The sequence below is a fragment of the Lupinus angustifolius genome, chromosome LG07 (genome assembly GCF_001865875.1).
Source record: "Lupinus angustifolius cultivar Tanjil chromosome LG07, LupAngTanjil_v1.0, whole genome shotgun sequence".
In the NCBI taxonomy this organism is placed as follows: Eukaryota; Viridiplantae; Streptophyta; class Magnoliopsida; order Fabales; family Fabaceae; genus Lupinus; species Lupinus angustifolius.
Window position 1 is genome coordinate 13711716 of NC_032015.1, and position 21291 is coordinate 13733006.

Here is a 21291-nt window from a genome sequence, read left to right on the forward strand (position 1 = left end):
TGTTCATTTATATCAATGCTTAATCATTCCATGCTTAAAATGAGTTCACATAGCCTTTCATGCCATTACATCAATTTTGTTGTTGTTTGCTTTCAATTTAATCGATTAACTACTGGTTTTAATCGATTTATTCATGTTAAAATGAGCATTTGTGCAATTTTCTTACAGCTGGTTGATTAATTAAACGCCCAAAATTAATTGATTAATTATAGTCTGTTTTAACCATAATAACTCTTCTAACTTTTGATTAGAATTGAATATTTGTATCTTTTTGATAATGTCAAAAGGGGGAGAAAGATTGCTTGTTATGTTTAATGTATTTGCAGGTTGTATAATAGCTTTCGTAATAATCATTGCTTACCTATGGGGGAGAGCAAAGCGCTTAAACTTCGAATTAACAACCATTATGCAAATGTGCAACATCGCCAAGCTAATTCATCAAAGTTAATATGATATTTGATGTGGTGTTTGTCATCATCAAAAGGGGGAGATTGAAAGTGCAAAGTGTCAAGGATTGCACTAGCAATGTTTGCCTATGTTTTGATGAATACAAGAAATTAGTTAACGCTTGAAGATGACTCAACAATCAACAGGCCTAGAACTCATTGATCATATCTAGACTAGGTTATATCAATAAATTTATATTTCTAAGTAGTCTGGGATGTGTGCCTTAGTTAGTGCGTATAAGTGAGGTAAACCTAGATACAAGTCTCACAAACCATTATAATTGTCATATCATATTCATGAGGCATATCATCTAGTTTATTATATGTTCATGCATTAATCATATATGTTATATGTGCATATTAGGCATAATATAATTGCTAAAATATGTATAGAAGTCAAGCATAACATATAAGTAGTTTACCATTTAATCACGATTTGATATATGCTGGTTAAATCGATTAACATGGTGACTTAATCGATTAACGTGTATATTTTCTGTTATTACTATTTTCTGTTTTAACTGCGTAACTAATTGCAACAGTTTGAAGGGTCAAATCTGTTTTGTATAAGTTCTGGCAAATTGAAGAAACGTGTAGCATTGCATACTATTGTTTAGAATTGATTAGAGAGAATGTTTTCGTGTTTTACTGTGTAATAGGCAGAGAGATGCATGTGTGAGGAAGAGAGATTAACATGCTTAGTTGAAGTTGTTCAAGGTGTTTTGCATGCTGTTTTTCATATGCTTAATCTCATCCATTCTTTCTTGCATGTTCATGCATTCTTGCTAGAGATTTTAAGAGAAATATTTTGTGTTTACTGTTTTGTATTAACTCACATGTGCATGATGGCTTGTTACTTGAGAGTGAGTTAGTCTTTGATTTTTTCATTGTTGTAAATTGAGCATTTTAGTGCTTGGTAAAACTTTTTTTTTGTAAACTATTTTTATACTTTGGATTTAGTCTCTTGATGTCTTACCACCGTTGAGATAGAGTGAATCTTCACCAAGACTAGGAGGTCTTGAATTTAGAGTGAGGATCTTGGCTGGGGCTGGATCGCGAGAAAGGGTTTCTTAGGCGATAGGGATAGTCAAACCAAGGTTAGAGGTTTTTGAAATTCAAGAAAGAAGCGTCTAAACTCTTGCAATTGAATTGGTGTATGTGACAATACAAAGTGTTCAATATAGTGAAGAGAAATATCACAAGATCAAAAGGGGAGGCATGGATGTAGTTTGCAAGTGGACCCGCAAACGAACCAGGATAAAAATCCATTTGAGCAAGTTGTTCTCTCTTAATCTCTTTTATAATTCTCACTGATTTACTTCGTGATTGAAGCTGATATTTAGTATACTAATACTTTGCTATATCCTTGTTAATATTGCATAAAAATATTTGATGTATCTCTGCTTATCTGTTTGTAAATAATTGTGCAAGAAGATGATCTGATCATTATGTTTCTGTTGCGAGTTAATCGATTAAGCCCACTGGTTAATCGATTACCTGGGGTGTTTTCTAGAACTAGATTTGGTGCGAGAAGCGGTAATTGATAACCGCTACACCTATTTAACCCTCCATTCTAGGTGTGTTTAGGCCACTGATACCTAACACACTTGCTGCCCCTATGAAAGTTGAAGTCCATATGTCCTTAGGCACACCTAAAAAACACAATTACTTACTTTTCTTGGGTACCCAACTAAGCTTGGATCCCTTAATGTTAGTATCTTGAGGATTTTGTTTCTTATTAATCCACATACAATTTCCATTTGGAACATCATGCATTCATGCATTAAGGTATGACCATAAAATCCACAATAAAAGCAAGTAGGTGATTCACGATGTGAAATTTTCAGAACATTTACTTGTTTATTATGAAATGTGTTATTTGCATGAATATATTCCAAACTAGACTTAATCCGATCATTTTTATATGTAACAAGTAAGTTGTTTGAATTGTGATAACTAGATGTGAAATTAGCAAGTTTATTATTTAAGATATTATGTTCATTTTTTATGCAAATGCAATTTTCACAAATAGATGCCACATTTAAGTTAGAAGTACAATCACATGAAGAGTTAACATATTTAACATATAAGGTTTCATTTTCAATTTTTAGCATATCAATGAAATTTTGCAATTCACATATTTTCTTTTCATGATCTAAAATTAACCTTTGGCTATTCATGGACTTTTTAGCTAACATTTAAGTTCTTCATGCATTTCAACATAAGCATCATATAGCATGTTATACGTGAGAGATATATATCTGAATTTGAACTGGAATCATATGAGTATACCTCACTAGGCTCGTCTTGCTCACTTACTTCGCAAGAGTTCGAATTTTGAGCCATTAGACAAATCTTGTGTGATTCTTCATCTTTCGAGATGCTTGTTGACGAATCGTCCTCTTCGGGTTCATCCCAAATGATATATGCCTTCTTAGATTTGATGTCCCGAGAGTCTTTCTTGTAATCTTGTTCAATCTTCTTGGAAGGTGTAGGGCATGTGTACCTCACGCGTCCTACTTTCCTACTCTTATGGCAAGATTCATTGTCTTTGGGATTCTTGCTCATCTTGATCGAACTATCTCCATCTTCCTTGTGAAGCTTCTTGGTTCCTCCATTCTTTCTTAGGTACTTTCTAAATTTGTTGATAAGGAGGAACATGGCTTCATCATCCATGTCGGAGTTGGACTCACTATCATCAAATATCTCCTTTTGACTTCTTGCATCTCATCTTCTTGCTTTGCAGGAGGTTTCTTTGATGTTATCGTCCATTTGTTCATTGAGTGTCAAACGTCTTAATTATTTCTCATGTTCTTGAAGTTTTCCAAATAGAGTTGGGAGTGTCATTTGTTCCAAGTCCATTGACTCCATAACGGCAGTCACCTTGAGTTGCCATTTCCTGTCCAGACATTTCAACACTTTAATAGTTAGTTCATGTTTGGCAAATAAATTATCTAATTCAATGAGATGATTAATAATATGAGTAAATCGTTTTTGTAAATTAGGAATAGACTCATGAGGAAACATGCGAAACAATTCATACTCATGCATCAATGTATTCAATCTAGAATGTTTGACCTCATTAGTGCCTTCGTGGATCACTTGTAAAGTGTCCCACATTTCCTTGGCACTATTGCACTGAGAAACTCTAAAGAACTTATTGTATGAGAGTGCAGAGGTTATAATGTTTTTCGCTTTCAAATCGAATTGCACTTTTATCTTTTCCTGGTTGGTCAAGAGACTTATAGGTTTCTCTTTCGTTTTTCCGTTCACTACGTGTAGTGGAACGAAAGGTCCATTTTCCATGGAATCCCAAATTTTCGTATCGATGGTCTCAATAAAAATGCTCATCAGATTTTCCAGTAGGCGTACCCTTCGCCACTGAAAATCGGAGGGCAGTCGATGGATGCACCATCACCGCTAAACGGGTTAGAAGAGCCCATGATAAAAGTGTCTAGGATCAACGATCTAAGCGACTAAGCTAGCACGGTCATACTAGCTCTGATACCACTTGTTGGGTCCCACAGGGCTCTGTCACTCTCCTAGAGGGGGTGAATAGGTGATACGGTACACAATGACCGTCGCTCGATAAACACAAAAATTATACAAATTCACACACTGTTTAATTGATTAATGACAAACTTAATTGATTAAATCATTTGTTCTTAATCGATTAATTTGATATGCTAATAATCGATTATCTAAACACTTAATCGATTATCTAGTTCAATTGCAACAAAAACAGAATTCACTCGATCATCCAAGATTACCAAGATTCAACCAAACTTACATGCAATTATACAGACAATTAAGAACAGTAAATGCACAATATATATATGCAATTATCACATAATTATATGCATGTCAAGTTATGTAAATCAAGTAATGCTGAAATGTAAAAACATTAGGGAAAGCAAAATAAGACTCAGCTTTTTATCCTGGTTCATTTGCTGTCCACTGCAAACTACATCTAGGCCTCCCCTTCTAATCTTGGGAGATTTTATCTTCACTATTAAATCTTCAATGTTTCTTACAAACACAATTCCAATACAAGAATCAAGATGCTCCTTTCTTGGATCTTAAACCCCCACTCCGGTTTAACTTCACAGATTGCCTACTAAGATACCTCACCGTTCGCGACTCTAGCCCAGCCTAAGTACCGCTTACAACCAAGATCTCTTGCTTCTCGCGAAGACACCTACCACACCGGAGCTAGGGTTTTCCCAAACCTATTCTCTTTCTTTGGTGATACAACACACCAAGGGAATGTGTTATTGCCTAAGTGTAACAAAAATTCTTCAAGTTACATATGCACCTCAATGTGAAGATTTTACAATCTTCTACGAATCTAAGAACCCCTAAAAGATCTCCCAAATACAGAAATACAATGCGTGAGATGTAGGTTTATTTTTCACAGATTTTATAATGAAAGCTCGACAAGTATCTTGTAAAGATTCACCATTTTCTTTTCTTGAAAGAACACTTAGAAAATCTTTCCTAAAGATATGAAAGTTTGAGCTTTAGATCTTCACAATAAAGTGTAAAACTCTATGTTTTTGAAAATATGTTCTAACCCTCTAAATCAATATTTTCCAATATGATCTATATTTTTATCATTGTTATTAACCAATATGAAAAACTTGGGTTTATATACTGTTATGTTTTTAACTGCAATTAATCGATTAAAATGAACCTTAATCGATTAACGAGTTTCTTCAAAATAAAAGAAAACAGAAACAGTTACCAGCTTAATCGATTAACAACTGATTTAATCGATTAACGAGTTTCTTACTAACTTAATCAATTAGCACCTGACTTAATTGATTAACAGGTTCTGAAAACTTAATCGATTAATATGACTCCTAATCAATTAAATGGTTTTCTAAAATATATTTTTAATGATGAATGAACCTCCTACATGATTTGTAAAAGCATGAGGCATGTCTTTGAATGATGTATAATTTAAAACTCTTTTTAAATGCATTCAAAACATATTATCATGTATGTATGCATGTGCATGTAAATCATGTATGTATGCAGGTGTGTCTCATTTTAGTTATGATTGATTTTAGCTTGTGAGACTTTCATTAGGGTTTATCCTAGCCTAGACTCTTACTAAGAAAACATCTGAAGACCTAATAAAGATATAAAAATACTTAACCCTAGATCTTATTTTGAATGCTTTGCCTTGTATGTACTTGAGTCTTGACTTTATCGTTGATACTTGTTGTTTGTTGATTTCCTCATCCTCTCAAGCTTGTCCTTCAATATTTATGCATGTTATCATTCCTTTGCCTTTATCACTCTTTTGTCTTCATCAACCTTTGTGTGTCCTTTGTCTTCATCAAAAAATTATGTGATGTATGTTTGCCTCTCCAATCTCTCATTCATGCATACTTACATCTTCATTTGTCACCCATTTGTCACGCAACTGACACTTACTACATGCCGCTAGTGGTTTTCACCTAACTCTTTGCTTTATGCCAAGGACATGCCTAGACTATGGCAAACATGACCTACTGTAGGCTATAAGTTAATATGCTCAGAGTACGGCCGGACCAAACCGCCCGACATCCATAAAGCAACTCGTTATAAGCTAGAACAGATTGACAAGTCCAAATGGACCGCCATGCCAACAACACTAGTCAGAGAGTATTCCATCTATCTATACTATAAATAAGGGTTCCCCTATCACAAATATCTTATAGGAGATATGAAACATATTCACTCTCTAACCTTGCATTATATCTCTTAAGCATTATATTTTCTCATACCTTGAGCTAATACTTCCCCTTCTATAGTCATTTATTGAGTTGATCGTTAGAGCACCTTTTTCAGATACCTCCACTGGCAGGTCCAAACTCAACTCTGGCGAATCCAAGCCCAAGCTCAATGTAGAGGAACACTCAAGGAAGCATCCTAGAAGACACTCCAATCCGACGACCATCCAGCCTAGGATCACCCCAACTCAACCAGAAGACCTCGAGCAATGCCCCTGCCCAACTCACCCTCTTGTCACCACGCAGGAGAGCATAAAGTATAGGGGAAAGATTTATCTGTAAAACAAAAAAATGCTTATGTGGACAGTGAGTCCCAAATTTAGAAGTCATCTTGGAAACTCAAGCTTATTTTAGCCATATAATCTGTCACCATGTTATCTTCTCTACATATATTATGTATCTAAACGTCCAAATCTCTTCTAAGAAGATTATAAATATTGTGAAGGACACGAACAATAGGGTTTAAGTTGGTCTACACCTTGCCTCTAATGATAGGGATAACTTCCAAGCAACGAATTGTAACCTAATAATGACCAATTTCCAAGGCATCTCGAATCCATGCTTATTGGCCATAAGTTCAGCTTGCATAGAGGGTCATGTCCCAAAGTTCCCAATGAACCTATATAACAAAAGTGGACAACATCTACTGTCCCATTTTCTATACCACCTCATGTACCATTAATTTTGAATGGTTGAAAAAATTATTTAAGTTAAAATTGTAATTATTAAATACTTTTCTGATCAATCACACCCCTTGACACATGAAGTAGAACAAAGATGTGGGATAACAGATATGTTCCCTAACAAAAGGCTATCATGATTGTGGATAATACCACCTCTACCCATAATTTGATCTTGGCGTCTACAATTACCATTTGGATTAAGTTTTACACTCCCAACTTTCGGACGATACCATTGAATACTCATGAGACAAGCTTCAATCAATAGACTATTAGTAGTACTCTAGTCTCTGAAATTGTGTTGAACATTCCGAGAGACATAGGAGAGGTCCCAAGTCACATTCCCAAAGACAATATACTTCCTCCAACATCAATCCCACTAGACCCCTGCTAAGAAGAGACGCCCATTGGAGCTTCTAGCATGAGTAGTCATCGAAGATAAAAAGGATTGGCTAGACCAGAAAGGTTGACCAATGAACCCCAAGTAACGCCAACGAAGGGAAGAGCTTTCGCAATCGAGCTCCTCACTTGTACTGTTGCACCTCCCACAAATGGGTGTTATCTACATTTTTCTCCTAAAACGAAGAGAGTTTGTAAGCAAAAAATTAGGAACAGAAAGCCATAGAAGAAACTTAACTTTTTTAGGGAGAGGAAGTCTCGACAACCAACTCCAATAAGTATGAGTAGGTGAATGATCATCATTATTCTTCAACCACCAATAACACGAATTAGCAGTGTAACACTCACATAAGTTATTATCCCAAGTCCTGACGTCCATAATTATGAAGAGACAATGACACATGAATGGTAAGAATGAGTTGCTTGACATGAATATTTCTGACACCCAACGACACCCAACTGCACCCAACTGCTTGTCCTCCATCGCCAACCAACCGCAATCAGCCGTCAGGTCAGCCCTCTTCTTTCCTTTGTGTGATAGAACAATACTCTGTCATTGGATGTTTGGTAAATCAGGTTTCCATTATTCTAGCACACGTTCTTATTTCTTAATAATTCAATCTCGTGGTTTTAATTTCTATTACTCTTGTCATTAATGAAAATTACCCTTTTTGTGTTTCTTCTTAGATTTTTTTTAAACGAAGGTGCCTTGCACCAAATGTATTAAAAAAGGGGCCAAATAGCCGAGCATTACATATTCCTAAATCGGTAGGCCGACAAGTCTGCCCTATTTTTCACACAATCAGAGAAAATTAGACTAGGCATAGTATTCCACCAAGTGCTTGATCTAGTATGAATACCATGATTAGCAAGCTTATCCGCACAAGTGTTCCCTTCTCTGAATATGTGAGAGATGCTGAAATTCATATTACCCAAGAGAAGCTTGCATCTAACAAATCTGTTATGTAATTGCCAAGGAGGATAGGTTGACCCTTTGAAAATACTAACCACCAACATTGAGTCACATTCCAGCCAAAGGTTCTTCCAACCTTTGTGATGAGCTATCTCAATAGCAAGGATTGCCATATGCAATTCAGCAAACATGACATTATTGATATCCAGATAGGTTGCAAAACAAGCTATGAAATTACCATGATGGTCTCTGAAAATACCTCCTCCTCCTGCATGACCGGGGGCACCATGGGCAGAGCCATCAATATTAACCTTAAGCACACCCGAAGTAGGCCTTTTCCAAATCACCTCAGAGTATGAAGGAGCCTTGCTATAATTAAGAGGGACATTGAAAAATTTCAAAATGCTGAATTCATGCAAAGAAGATAAGGCAATTGCATTAGAACAAGATCCAACTAGAGTAGTTTCTCTTCTAATCTTAGCAATTGCTTGGGCCATAGAAATTTTCCTGCCTTCAAACGTTAGCTGGTTTCTGCAATACCAAATGGTGCTAATTGTGTGGATAATACATGCTAAGGACACATGCTTAAGCAAAGGACTCCATGCTGTTTTGGAGAAAGCCATGATACTATTAATTGAGGAGTAGTCCAGGGAGTTTGAGAAGACATCCCTCAACCAAGACCACAGATAAGCAGCAAAGGGGCACTGCAAGAAGAGGTGCTCTACTGTTTCAGTAGTGGCTCTGCGGAGGCTACACATGGAAACAAAATCACACCCCCTTTTCTGAATATTTTCATCAGTTGGCATACAATGCTTCCATATTCTCCAGAGGATGAAAGACTTTGAAGGGGCAATGTGTGTTGACCAGATGTGCTTTATGCCAGAAGGAGGATCAGGGTTACCCACACAAGCAAAGGCAGCTTTTAGAGATAGCTTACCATCATTAGAGTTGCTCCAAACCAGCTTGTCCATGCCCTCGGAGGCTATAGTAGAAGCAATTTTCCTACTGATCATAGGGTACCTTGTGGCTAAAGTATTAGGTATGATCCAGTTAGAGTTATCTCTGAAGTCAGCAACCTTAGCTTGCAAGGTAGAGTGAATATGAGGGGGAATATCCAACAGCTCCACTAGAGGGTCCCTTAGCCAGTTATCTGTCCAAAAATTGATATTGTGCCCCTCTCCAACCAACCAGATTAAGTGCTGGAAAACCAAATTCCATTGCTCCTTTATACCAGGCCATATAGAAGATTTAAAGTACCTAGTAGGTTTAGATCTACTACAACCAAATCTATTTTTGTAGAACTTTGCCCATTCATGATTAGAAGAAACCATTTCCCAAGCCAATTTCAACATAGCAGCTTTGTTAATCATAGATATAGACTTAATACCCAAACCTCCATCAGCTAGGGGGCTGCAAACCTGATTCCATGCCACAGTTACTAGCCTTTTGACCTCAGTATCACCAGACCAGATGAAGTTTCTAATTTTCCTATCCAATGTCTTAAGCAATTGAGATGGCCACTTGTAGATGTGGAAGCTATATAAGAGCATGCTTTGGATCACATATTTAACCAGCTCAACTCTTCCCATAATAGAGAGACTAGAGCCCTTCCATTTAGCTAACTTGAGTAGGATCTTATCAGCTATAGGTTGAAGGTGATACTTATTTGGCTTCCCTATGAAAATTGGAACACCAAGATAAGCAAAAGGGAGTGAGCCCATAGAGAAACCCAAGTAGCTTTTTAGATTGGCCAGTTTCCTGGAGGAAGCATTAGTAGAGAAGAATTTGCATTTATTGGTGTTGATGTATTGACCAGATGCAGAACCATAGTCCTTGACAAGTTGGTTTAGGGATAGTAGATCTCTTTTAATTCCTTTACAGAAGATGAGTATATCATCAACATAAAGGATGTGGCTAGGAGTCTTGGCTGAGGCAGGACCAGAGATTAGGCTGAGCTTGCCTTCATTAACAAACTTCATAATGCCCCTGCTTAGCACATCTTCAGCAATGCAAAAAAGTAAAGGGGAAAGGGGGTCACCTTGCCTAACTCCTCTGCTGCAATTGAAGAATCCCAAACTTTGGCCATTGACCATGATTGACATTCTAGCAGATTGAAGGATAGCTCTGACCAGGAGCAGAAATGGTTGCAAAAACCAAAGGCCTTGAGAGTGTCTAATAGGAAGCACCAGTCCATTGTGTCAAAAGCTTTACTGATGTCCAACTTGATTGCAAGATTGCCTCCAAAGACTTTATGATCAAGCAGGTTAATTGCTTTAGAGGCAATGCAAATGTAGTCTTGAATTTTCCTGTCCTTGATAAATCCCCTTTGGTGAGTGGAAACAATTTTAGGGGCAATTATGGCAAGCCTGTCTGCTAGGATCTTGGTGATTATCTTGAATTGAAAATTGGCCAGGGCTATTTGCCTAAAATCCTCCACTTTGTCAGCTTCCTTAGACTTAGGTATTAGGATAACAGAGGTGGAGTTCAAGTTGGGAAGAATCCAAACATGCTTGAAGAATTGGCCAACAGAATTGCACACATCCAACTCAACAATGTCCCAAAAAGCATGATAGAAGTTGCCACTAAAACCATCAGGGCCAGGGGCCCCATCACCATTCATTGAGAAGACATCATTCTTGATTTCAGAGGAGGATGGCAGGGCAGTAAGCATATAGTTGTCATGTTCATTGACCAAACTGGGAATTACATCATTGATTAGGCCATTAGGGGTAGTGCTGTTCTGAGAGACAAACAGGTCAGTGAAGTAGCTCAACACATGGTTGGCTATGTCCTCCTGTTTTTCCAGAATTCTGTCCCCAACATTTAGCATAGAGATATCCTTTGTTGTGTGTCTGATTTTGGCAACCTTATGAAAGAAACTCGTATTTCTGTCACCATTTATGTGCCAATTTAGTCCTGACTTCTCATGCCAGAATTCCTCCTCCACCCTTAGAGCATGTAACAACTCATTTGAGCCAGGGTATCTTGATCTAATAGATCCTGATCAGGTTCTATAAGCTCCATACACCTCTGAATCTCCTCCACCTTAAGATTAGCTTGACTAACTCTGAGGTGAATGTTACCAAAAACATTTTTGTTCCACTCTTTTAGCTCCAGCTTCAACATTCTAAGCTTATGAGCTAGAACAAACATTGGGCAACCTATCACAGGTTTGCTCCAGGTAGCAGAAACCAGTCTTTTGAAATCAGAATGGCTCACCCACATTTTATGAAATCTAAAAGGGGTTGGCTGGCTAAAGATGATGGAACAAGAGGACAACAACAAGGGAAAATGACCAGAAGCAATCCTTGGCAAGGTACAGCATGAAACCTGAGTCCAAATATCAAGTCATTCCTCATTACAGAGAGCTCTATCCAACCTTCTTTCAATAAGGGCTACCCCCTTCTCTTGTTGGACCAGGTGAACTTAGCCCCTGTAGTTGGCAGATGCAAAAGGTTGTTGTTATCAACAAAACTTTTGAACTCATCACAAGAAATTTGAGAAGGGAGTCTTTGCCCCTTGCACTCATGCGCACCAAGAACTGCATTGTAATCACCTAGAGTACACTAAGAACCAGGGTAGTTAGTCATGAGATTATGCAGATCAGACCATAATTGTCTACGATGGATATGATTGGTATGAGCATATATAGCACTCATGAGTAAATGCTTATTGTCCAGGGTAATTGAGATGGCTATGTGCCGGCTCGATGTGTCAATGACAGAGGGGGAAAGCCCAGTGTTACAAAGCCCCCAGAGTTTACCTTTATTATTCACAGCAAACAACTTGAGATTCATGGCCTTCCAGAAGGACTGAGACACTGAATTAGAAGCAATCATTGGCTTAGCCAAGAACACCAAGTCAGGGTTATTAGAAAAGCAAAAATTCTTTAGAACCATCCTAGAGTTTGAGTTACCAAACCCTCTACAATTCCAGTATATAACCTTCATTAATTAATGTATGTAGTACCACCCCTTCGGGTAAAGTAGACCTTTTCTTGGGAATTTTTCCTCCTCATCTTTTTTTTCTGAGATTTGCTAAGAACATGAGTATAGCTGTCCTCAGTGTCCTCCTCCTCCTGGACTTCAACCTCATCAGCCCAAAGCTTCCCTACAATCCTCATGTCACTAGCTGCCACCTGGTTAGTGAGAAACTCAGTTTCTTGAACCATAAAGTTATCACTTTGATTCTGCATAGCATCCAGGGCCTCACTTAAAGGTATTTCACCTATAATTTCTGCAGGATTTGCCACTTGTGCTACAACCGAGTCATTATTCACAATTGGAGAGATCTCCATTCTTTCAATACCCTCAAGGTTTTCATTCTCTTCAATAACCAGATTAATACACAGATCCTCTGCCATAACAGACTTGGATTTTTCTTTGCTGTGAGATTTCTTGGTTGTTGGCTTAGAAATGTCTGCAGTAACCTTGCGTCTTCTACAATTAGCCAATGTATGCCCAATTGTTTGGCAACCGCTGCAGAAATGCGGGAGGTTCTCATATTCTATCTCCACAAAGAAGGCAAAGCCATCCCTCTTCACAAGAATTTGATCTGGCAGTTTAGATTTCAGATTAAGTTCCACCAACACTTTCGCAAAATGGCCAAAAGATCTGTTTGTAGTTGCTTCATCTAAAGATATTGGAGTACCAATTCCTCCAGCTATTGAGAAGGTGATTCTTGCACTCCAATATTCCTGGGGCAAGTTAAGGATACGAACCCACCATTGAGCATGAGAGGATTTTTGCACATTCGGGTTGAAGTCAGGGGTCCATAGAAAAACTCGGAGGAACCCTGGTTTCAAACTCCAAGCCCCTATTGAACATACACTTCGCATATCTTCCATGGAGGAGAAAGAAAAATCATAGAAACCCTTGCCTAGTGAAATCATGGTCCATTTGCCTAGCTTGCACCATAGTCTTGCCAGTTTCTCCTTTAAATCTAAGAACTTTAAAGGGTTGTCTCCTTTAGAAAGGATTAGACGACCATGAAGATGATTTTTACACCTTTGCAAACCTGCTTGGTAGTCTTCCTCCGGTATTTTAATGGCAATGGCTTCTCCCTTAATGCAAGGTTGAGGCAACTGAGATATAGTGAAATTGCATGAGTTTTTGAGAGCTTGAGCAAAAGTTTTTTCCCCTAGCTAGAGCAAGATCTTGAACTGAACTTGAAAGAGGGGCATCCCCTGCTGGGATTGGGCCTCCAAGGAAAGACCAGGGAATGATTGATGCAATGTTCATGGTGGAAAATGGAACTCCAAGAATGTTGGAGGTCAAACCCTAGCAGACCACATTCTTTTTCATAAAGCCTAACTAACTTGTACTTGAAAAAACCAAAAATAGAAATTCCCCTTCTTCTTAGATGTTTAGTTCTATTCTTATCTTACTTGTTCAATTCTATTCAAACTGTTTTGTATGAAGCAGAAGAAGAAATGAAGATTTTTTTTCTATTGCATTTAGGTCGTTAATGGTGGTTTGTGGTAGGGCCGGAAACGAGTCGAACCGAGTCGAACCAGCTCGGTTCAGCTCGATAAGGATTGGTTCAGCTCAAAACTCGACTCGAGTTCGATACGCGTTATTTTTTTAGCTCGAATTCGACTCGATTAAAGTTCGCGAACTGTTCGGTTCAGTTCGAATGGTTCATTTGGACCACTCAAATAATTAATTAAAATTTGAAAAATTCTTGAAAAGGTTATATATATATATATAATCTTTTTTATATATTTAATAACAATAAATATAAAAAATAATGTATGAATGATAATAAATAAACATAAAAATTAGTTTATATAAATACATATGTATATATAAATAAATAATTAAATATATATATATATATATATATATATATATATCGAGCTAACTCATGAACTTAACGAGTCGAACTATATCCAACTCAAGTTTGCCTCGTTTATTTAACGAGCTCAATTTCTATTTCAAGTTCAACTCATTTGGTTCATGAACCAAGAGTTCCGAACGAATATCGAGTTGGTCCGGTTCATTGTCGGCGCTAGTTTGTCACATCGGTTCTACCGAACCCAAACCCATTAATTTTCATCATTTGAATGTTTACATGTTGCATTTCCAAGAAGTTTAGTTTTGTTGATCCGTTTTATGAATCGTTCATCTTTGTGATTAAAAGGTTACGAATGAATTGAAATGAATAATGGGGTCTCTGCTAAATGCTTCTTACCCTTGTTGAAAGAGGAAAGTGGAAAAGAGAAGTTAGCTATATACTTCCCACCATCTTATCATTTTGGGATAGTTGGAAATGGTACCATCTCAGCCTCTCCCATATATGTTTTTCTATTATTACAATGATAACTTGTGTAGATAGCAGATTCATTTGAACTAGGTCAAGACTTGTCCTTTCTGTTGCATTGATCCATGAAATAAGTGTAACTAGTGTGCATTGCATTTTGTAATTCTTTACAGGCTTTTTGGTACCCCTTTAAATTAAGTATGAAAGATTCATGTTGAGTTTTTCATACCATTGCCTTGGTTTTTTTCCTGTTTCTTGTCATATTGTTATGCTAATCTCGTTGTTGACTTGGGGGTAATTCAGCCTTTATAGTTGCGTGAAGGCAGATAAAAAAAGGCGATCTAATGTACGAAGCTCACAGTTAGTAAGGCTTGAGGAGGGTAGATATGGAGGAAAATGTTAGATAATTCTGTTTAGTCATATTCGCATTTGATTCATTCTTGCTAGTGAGGTTATGACTTTCTAGTAAACAAAACCTCCCCATTAATGACATTTTTGGAATGGCTTAGTAATTTAATGTTTTTATGCAGAATGTAAGGTTCCTAACAAACTGCATAACAGAGGCTGGAATACTAATCAAAAGAAGCAAGGTAAATTCTAATGCACTTCCTCGTCCTTCCTACCAAGTTTATTGTGAACTTATTTTAAAATGTGAGATCCTACCACCATTTTGTTCTTGCTCATTGAGTAGACAGGCATTAGTGTAAAGGCTCAAAGGAAGATCACTACGGAGATTAAAACTGCGCGAGCTTTTGGCTTGATGCCATTTACAACAATGGGTACAAAGTCATTTGTTTATGGGGTGACTATGGAGAACCTTGATAAGGATTTCGCATACGCGAGTTTTGACAGAAGCATGCATGATGAACCTGATATGTAAGGAGACAATGCTTATGCTGTGGAGTTGAAGTAGCTTGCATGATCTGATTTGCTTTATAGATGTTTTGTGTTTCTCTCTGACCCAAAGGGCTGTTGAAATTCATGGAAGTCTTTAATTTTGAGGTATACCTTGATTGTTAAGGGTGCTTCTGTAGTTTATACTCTTGTAATATTCTAATATGAACAAATTATTGAATGCTTTTGTTATGGGGAAGACATTGGATGCAATTTAATTTTTCATTTAGTATTAGGAGAATTAGCTGGGGAATTTTGTAAAAGGATATTACAAAACTCTGCAATGATTGTCATTCCGAAATTCAAGTTAATGTTTGCTTCTTTTGCACTTCAAGTGAAGAAAATTTGGGATCTAATTCAACTAATACACATGCAGGTAATTCTTTTATGTAGATGGGACACGTAGAAGTCTTTGTTTCATATTGGTACATAGAAGTGACTATTTATCCTGAGGTCACGGGTTGAGTCACGGAAGACTCTCATTGGAGGAGAATAAAATACTGCAGGGAGTATTTAAGTTGATGGTGTTCCAGTTTGTTTCATCAATCTGATCACACACGGATTTCCCTCCAAGCTAAGGTTCTTTCCTCTTGTACTGCCAATAATTTATCAATCACACATTTTTTCCATGTACAAAGGTTATTGATCTGGATGATTGGAAATCTGAGCTAATATGAATAAATAGGCTTATTTAGCCTTTTTCCCACTAAGCTTGTTTCCTTTTATCTCATTTAACTGAAATTTAATATAATAAAAAAACATGAGCACGATAGACCTGGAAAATAGTTCATCTTTTCGAAATTTGATGTAAAGGGCTAAGAATATCACTATATTAGATCCTAAAAATGAAGCTTTGGCGTTGTGGTGGGTAAGAACCTTATATGGCCTAACATCTCATGAATGAATCGAGAAGAGATGTAAGACGTAATTAAGAAAAGTTCAGATCATATTCTCCTATTAATATTTTTTATTATTTTTATCTCATAAGTGTGTGGCCACCCAAAAAACAGACATAGATCAATATTTATACTTAATGTACAAAATGGAAAAAGAATCAGAAAGTATTATGGAAAACAATATGTGAAGTCATGAAAATGGAGAGCATATTTATAATCCAAAAAAAATATCTGTTAATATGCACTGGATGAGTGTGAGGATAAAGATGTTTTTATAAGTTTTAATTAAAAAATAATAAGAAATTTGGACTCCATTAAATTTTTTGTGTATCATATATAAAAATCTGACTATAATATTGGACTCTCCAATATTTGAGAAGATTCATCTCACACCTATCATATTCGAACACAATGAAGTACATAACCAATATCTATGCAATATCTTAAAAGAGTATGAGTTGATGAGTTTTAGTGGTCTCAAGTGCGCACTCACCACTCTCCACTTATACCACTAAGCCAAACACCACTTTAGTTCTCATTCCTTCCCTCTCTAGTATCTTTTAGTTTTTTATATTTTTATTCTTTTCTGCATTATGAACCTTTGTTATTGTTCTTTGTGTTGTTTGAAGTCTACTCTATCCTACAACAGAATATATTCTTGTCCTTCCAATTGAATTTCCACCACTCAATTTATTATACAAAAATGCTACCTACCTAACATCAATTGTGTAGTATTATAGTAAAATGCATAATTATTTGGTACGTGTATATCATAAGTGTTTACTTAAATATGGGTGGCCATCAATCTGATTTAAATATGTTTTTGTCTATATAAAGTTTACTAGATTTTAGTTTTAGTTCTAAAATATTTATCCACTACAAGTATATAATTCAAGGTTTTAAATAACAGTTTTGATAGCAAGTCTGAGAACTTTGAAAACTTTGATGTTTCTGACAATTATAGATATTTGTTGTCCATTCGATTAAATTTGTTATCCATTCGATTATAGTTGCGGTCACGACATAGTACTATTCCTAAAACATTGACATATTGGCATTTGTAGGGGTCGCAGACTCATATTTAGAGCCTTGATATGATGATCCCTTCATCTGTTACAGTTGTGGACACTACCATTGACAGCCTCAAACTACATACAGAATCAAAGTGACCCTCACGAATATATATACTCAAAACCAAAGGGTTCCTTGTTAGAGTTGAAGTTCTCTCCTTGTTTTTAAAGTGATGCTATTTATGTAAGACTTAAAACACAAACACCCTCTTCTTTATTCTCCTCAGCCTTTTTGTTTTGGTATTCCTTTCTTGCTTATATTTGCCGTTGATATTAAGCTTGTAGCAAAAGTTATGGAACGTGGGGTTCTTGATGCAATCATCAATAGGTTGCTTAGTGTTAGAGGGAGGCCTGGGAAACAGGTGCAGCTTTCAGAGCAAGAAATCAAGCAGCTTTGTATGGTCTCCAGAGATATCTTCTTGAAACAACCCAATCTGTTGGAACTTGAGGCACCAATTAAGATTTGTGGTATTTATATGCCAATCCCATGTTCTTTTTATTTTCCTTTTTATTTTATAACTTAGTAGTTTCTTGGTCATATGTTAAGTCTATGCTGTGGTTTGTGAAGAGTTATTGATTTTGACATGTTTTTTTTATTTGATGTGAATAATATGGTACAAAGTTGATTTAATTTAAATGAAAATTGTGAATTAACCAATAGGCTGTTTAGGAGTTGATTTTTAGAAGAGAATGAAGAAAAAATGAAAAACTTGAAAGCATCGACAAGTGTATTTTATAATTCTAAAGCCTTTTACTTCCTTCTATTACCTTCCAATAACCAACTTGCAAATAGTCCCTAATGTTTCTATATGTCTTCCTCTCCACCTTGTTATCAGACTCCATTCCATTTGATTTTCTTTCTTAATGGAGTCTTTATTGGTTGTCTTATATGAAAAGAGTAATTTATTATGTTGAAGTGGAGATCATATTGACAATAACAATTTTCTGGTATATATATGCAGATATGCCTGTAATATTGAATAAACTTGACTATATGGTGTCATGTTTATTTAAATTATAAATTTTAGTTGAGTTGGGCTTTAAAAATATGAAGTTTTTTCTCTTGGATGCTTGTATCAAGTTTATCACATGTTTACACTTGTAAATAAAGGACATGTGAAATTGTTTCTTATGCAATTCAAGTACCTCGATTTACTATTGATAACTCTCAATGATGTTCCATTTGTTAATCCAAGGAATACACTGAGTGTCTAATTATTTATCATGAACTAAGGGCCTAAGGCTATAATATCAATTATTTCTAGGTTTGAACATTTCTGTACTGTAGCTTCAATTGAATAACCAAAGTATTGTTACTTAATTTTGTTGTAATTTAAATGTGTTACCTTTTTGTTTATATTCTTAGAAACACATGGTACTCTTAAACTTCTTCATAGGGCACTTAAATTGAAAGTCATACTAGAACTTTAATATATTAATATGTTGCAAACATACAATGAAATATAGCAATCTGATGCAGATCAGAGTTCAGTCATTAAAGTTACTCCAAGGGTAGTGTTCTAAGATGACAGTATATTTTGTGTTATCCAGAATTAAATAACTCTGTTTACCTGAATTAAGTAATAGTAAGCATACTCAAAGCTTCTAAGTTTTAATTTATAATTTTTGTTGTTAATCTCATTTAAACTAACTACTATGTGGAGATCTAGTTTCAAACAAGAGCAACGTTATATGTATGTCTACGAGTGACACTTTCGCGACACCTTTCAGGTATATAGCACAAATTTGTATAAAGCTGAAAAGTATCACGAAAATGTGTGCTATGAACCTAACAGATGTCGCAAAAGTATCCGTACTACTGTACGCAATTCATTTTGTTCAAACTTAAATATTCATTTGTAATTCTACTTAGCAGCTAATAATGTCTGCATTAACTTAGTTTCATTTCACTATGTTACTAAACAGGAGACATCCATGGCCAATATTCTGACCTCTTGAGACTTTTCGAGCATGGTGGATTTCCTCCTCACTCCAATTACTTATTCTTAGGGGACTATGTGGATCGCGGAAAGCAAAGTCTTGAGACAATATGCCTTCTTCTGGCCTACAAAATAAAGTATCCTGAAAACTTTTTCCTTCTTAGGGGCAACCATGAATGTGCTTCTATAAATCGAATCTACGGATTTTACGATGAATGTAAGAGGAGATTCAATGTTAGGATGTGGAAATTGTTCACAGATTGTTTCAATTGCTTGCCTATCACAGCTCTCATTGATGAAAAGATATTATGTATGCATGGTGGATTATCTCCTAATTTGCATAGTCTAAATCAGCTAAGGACTTTACCACGTCCAACCGAAGTACCTGAATCTGGTTTACTATGTGATCTACTGTGGTCAGATCCTTGTAAGGATATTCGAGGTTGGGGAGTGAGTGAGCGCGGAGTTTCATATACTTTTGGTGCTGATAGGGTGGCAGAGTTTCTTGAAATGCATGATCTTGAATTGATTTGTAGAGCACACCAGGTATGCAATTATAACAAGAGAAGAAATGCTATATCCTTTTGAAAATCTTGAGCACTGCTATTTGCACTAGGCAGCAAAAAATTTCAGGTTTATGGCACGGACTTGTGCCATAAACTTGAAAAGTGCTGCGAAAGTGCTGCGGCCAGCGTATACAAAACATTTTAGAAAACATTTCCTACACATCTTTTCACTGACTTGAGGTTGACACATGTCAGATGTTGTAGTTTAAGAATACTACCTAATCACAACTTTTCGACATTTTATTCTTTTTCCAAGTGAGTAGGACGATTCGTAGGAAGTTGTATAGGAGCATTTAGTAATTCTCTAACAAGATTTTGAGTATGTCTAATGTTCTTATTTATTTCCTTTTGCAGGTTGTGGAAGATGGATATGAATTCTTTAGTAGCAGACAACTTGTGACTATCTTTTCAGCACCAAATTACTGTGGAGAGTTTGACAATGATGGGTCCATGATGACTGTTGATGAGACCCTTATGTGCTCTTTTCAAATATTGAAGCCACTGGAAAAAAAACCCAAGTTTAGTTTTGGGAGCACCACACTTAAGACTAGTGCTCCATCAAAAATCAAGGTAATTTTTTGACTTCTTAACTCCAGAACTTTAGCATCTAAAGTTTTCATTTTTACAATTAGTATTTCACTCATTAGCCATTAAATATGTTTTATGTTCCTGAATTTATAACTAAGCATGGTCACATCTTATTGATATATTAAGCACTTGTAGCATATGTTCTAATATTTTTGCAATGGTTCTTTTGTTTTCTCCATTACAAGCAGGCATTTCTTGGTGCTTAAGTGTGACTTGATTAAACAGATTTAAATCAGCATGGTTTGGATTATAGCCAAAATTTGACTTGAAAGAAGTGATATGCACATTCACTTCAATTCAAAGTGAAGGAAGAATGCAACTAGTACCTATGAGCTATAAAGGACACATGCAATATCTCTGCTTTATATTTCAACTTTAAATTCAGATGAATGTTTTTGCTATTGCTAAAACATTCCCACCATGTACAATGTTACTGCCAATACAATAGAGGGGGAGGCTCAGGTTTCACTTTTATTTATTTTCTTTCAGCTATTGGTATGAGAACTATAATGGCTGCATTACTAGGAAGTCTTTAACTTCATTTAGAAAGTTAAGTTTTACCTATTGTAAATCTGGCCATAAGGCATATTGGCTATATTTATTTGTAAAGTTATATGGGGATGTGGATGAGTGAAATAATTTATAAATAGAAAAGCTCATAAAATATTTTTCTTAAACTGTATCTCAGGTAAGACTCTTTATTTTTCTCATGCCTTAATGAGTCTAACCCCATGATTAGAGGCTACTTGGTCACCGACAATAAACACACAAAATATTTTGGATCTTGAATAAAATGTTTGGGGAGCCAAAGTTTATTGTATTGGCTATTTCGTCATGAGAAAATAGAACTAAAGGGGT

General features: G+C 36.1%; 1 protein-coding gene across 1 annotated transcript; it reads left to right on the forward strand.

The window, feature by feature from the left end:
• LOC109352439 (serine/threonine-protein phosphatase PP1 isozyme 3-like) lies at window positions 17376-20901 on the forward strand. The gene is made up of 5 exons (XM_019594428.1): window positions 17376-17523; window positions 17618-17807; window positions 19266-19825; window positions 20200-20415; window positions 20622-20901. The coding sequence occupies exons 2-5, from the start codon at window positions 17633-17635 to the stop codon at window positions 20637-20639; spliced, it is 969 nt and encodes a 322-aa protein (XP_019449973.1). The 5' UTR covers window positions 17376-17523; window positions 17618-17632; the 3' UTR covers window positions 20640-20901.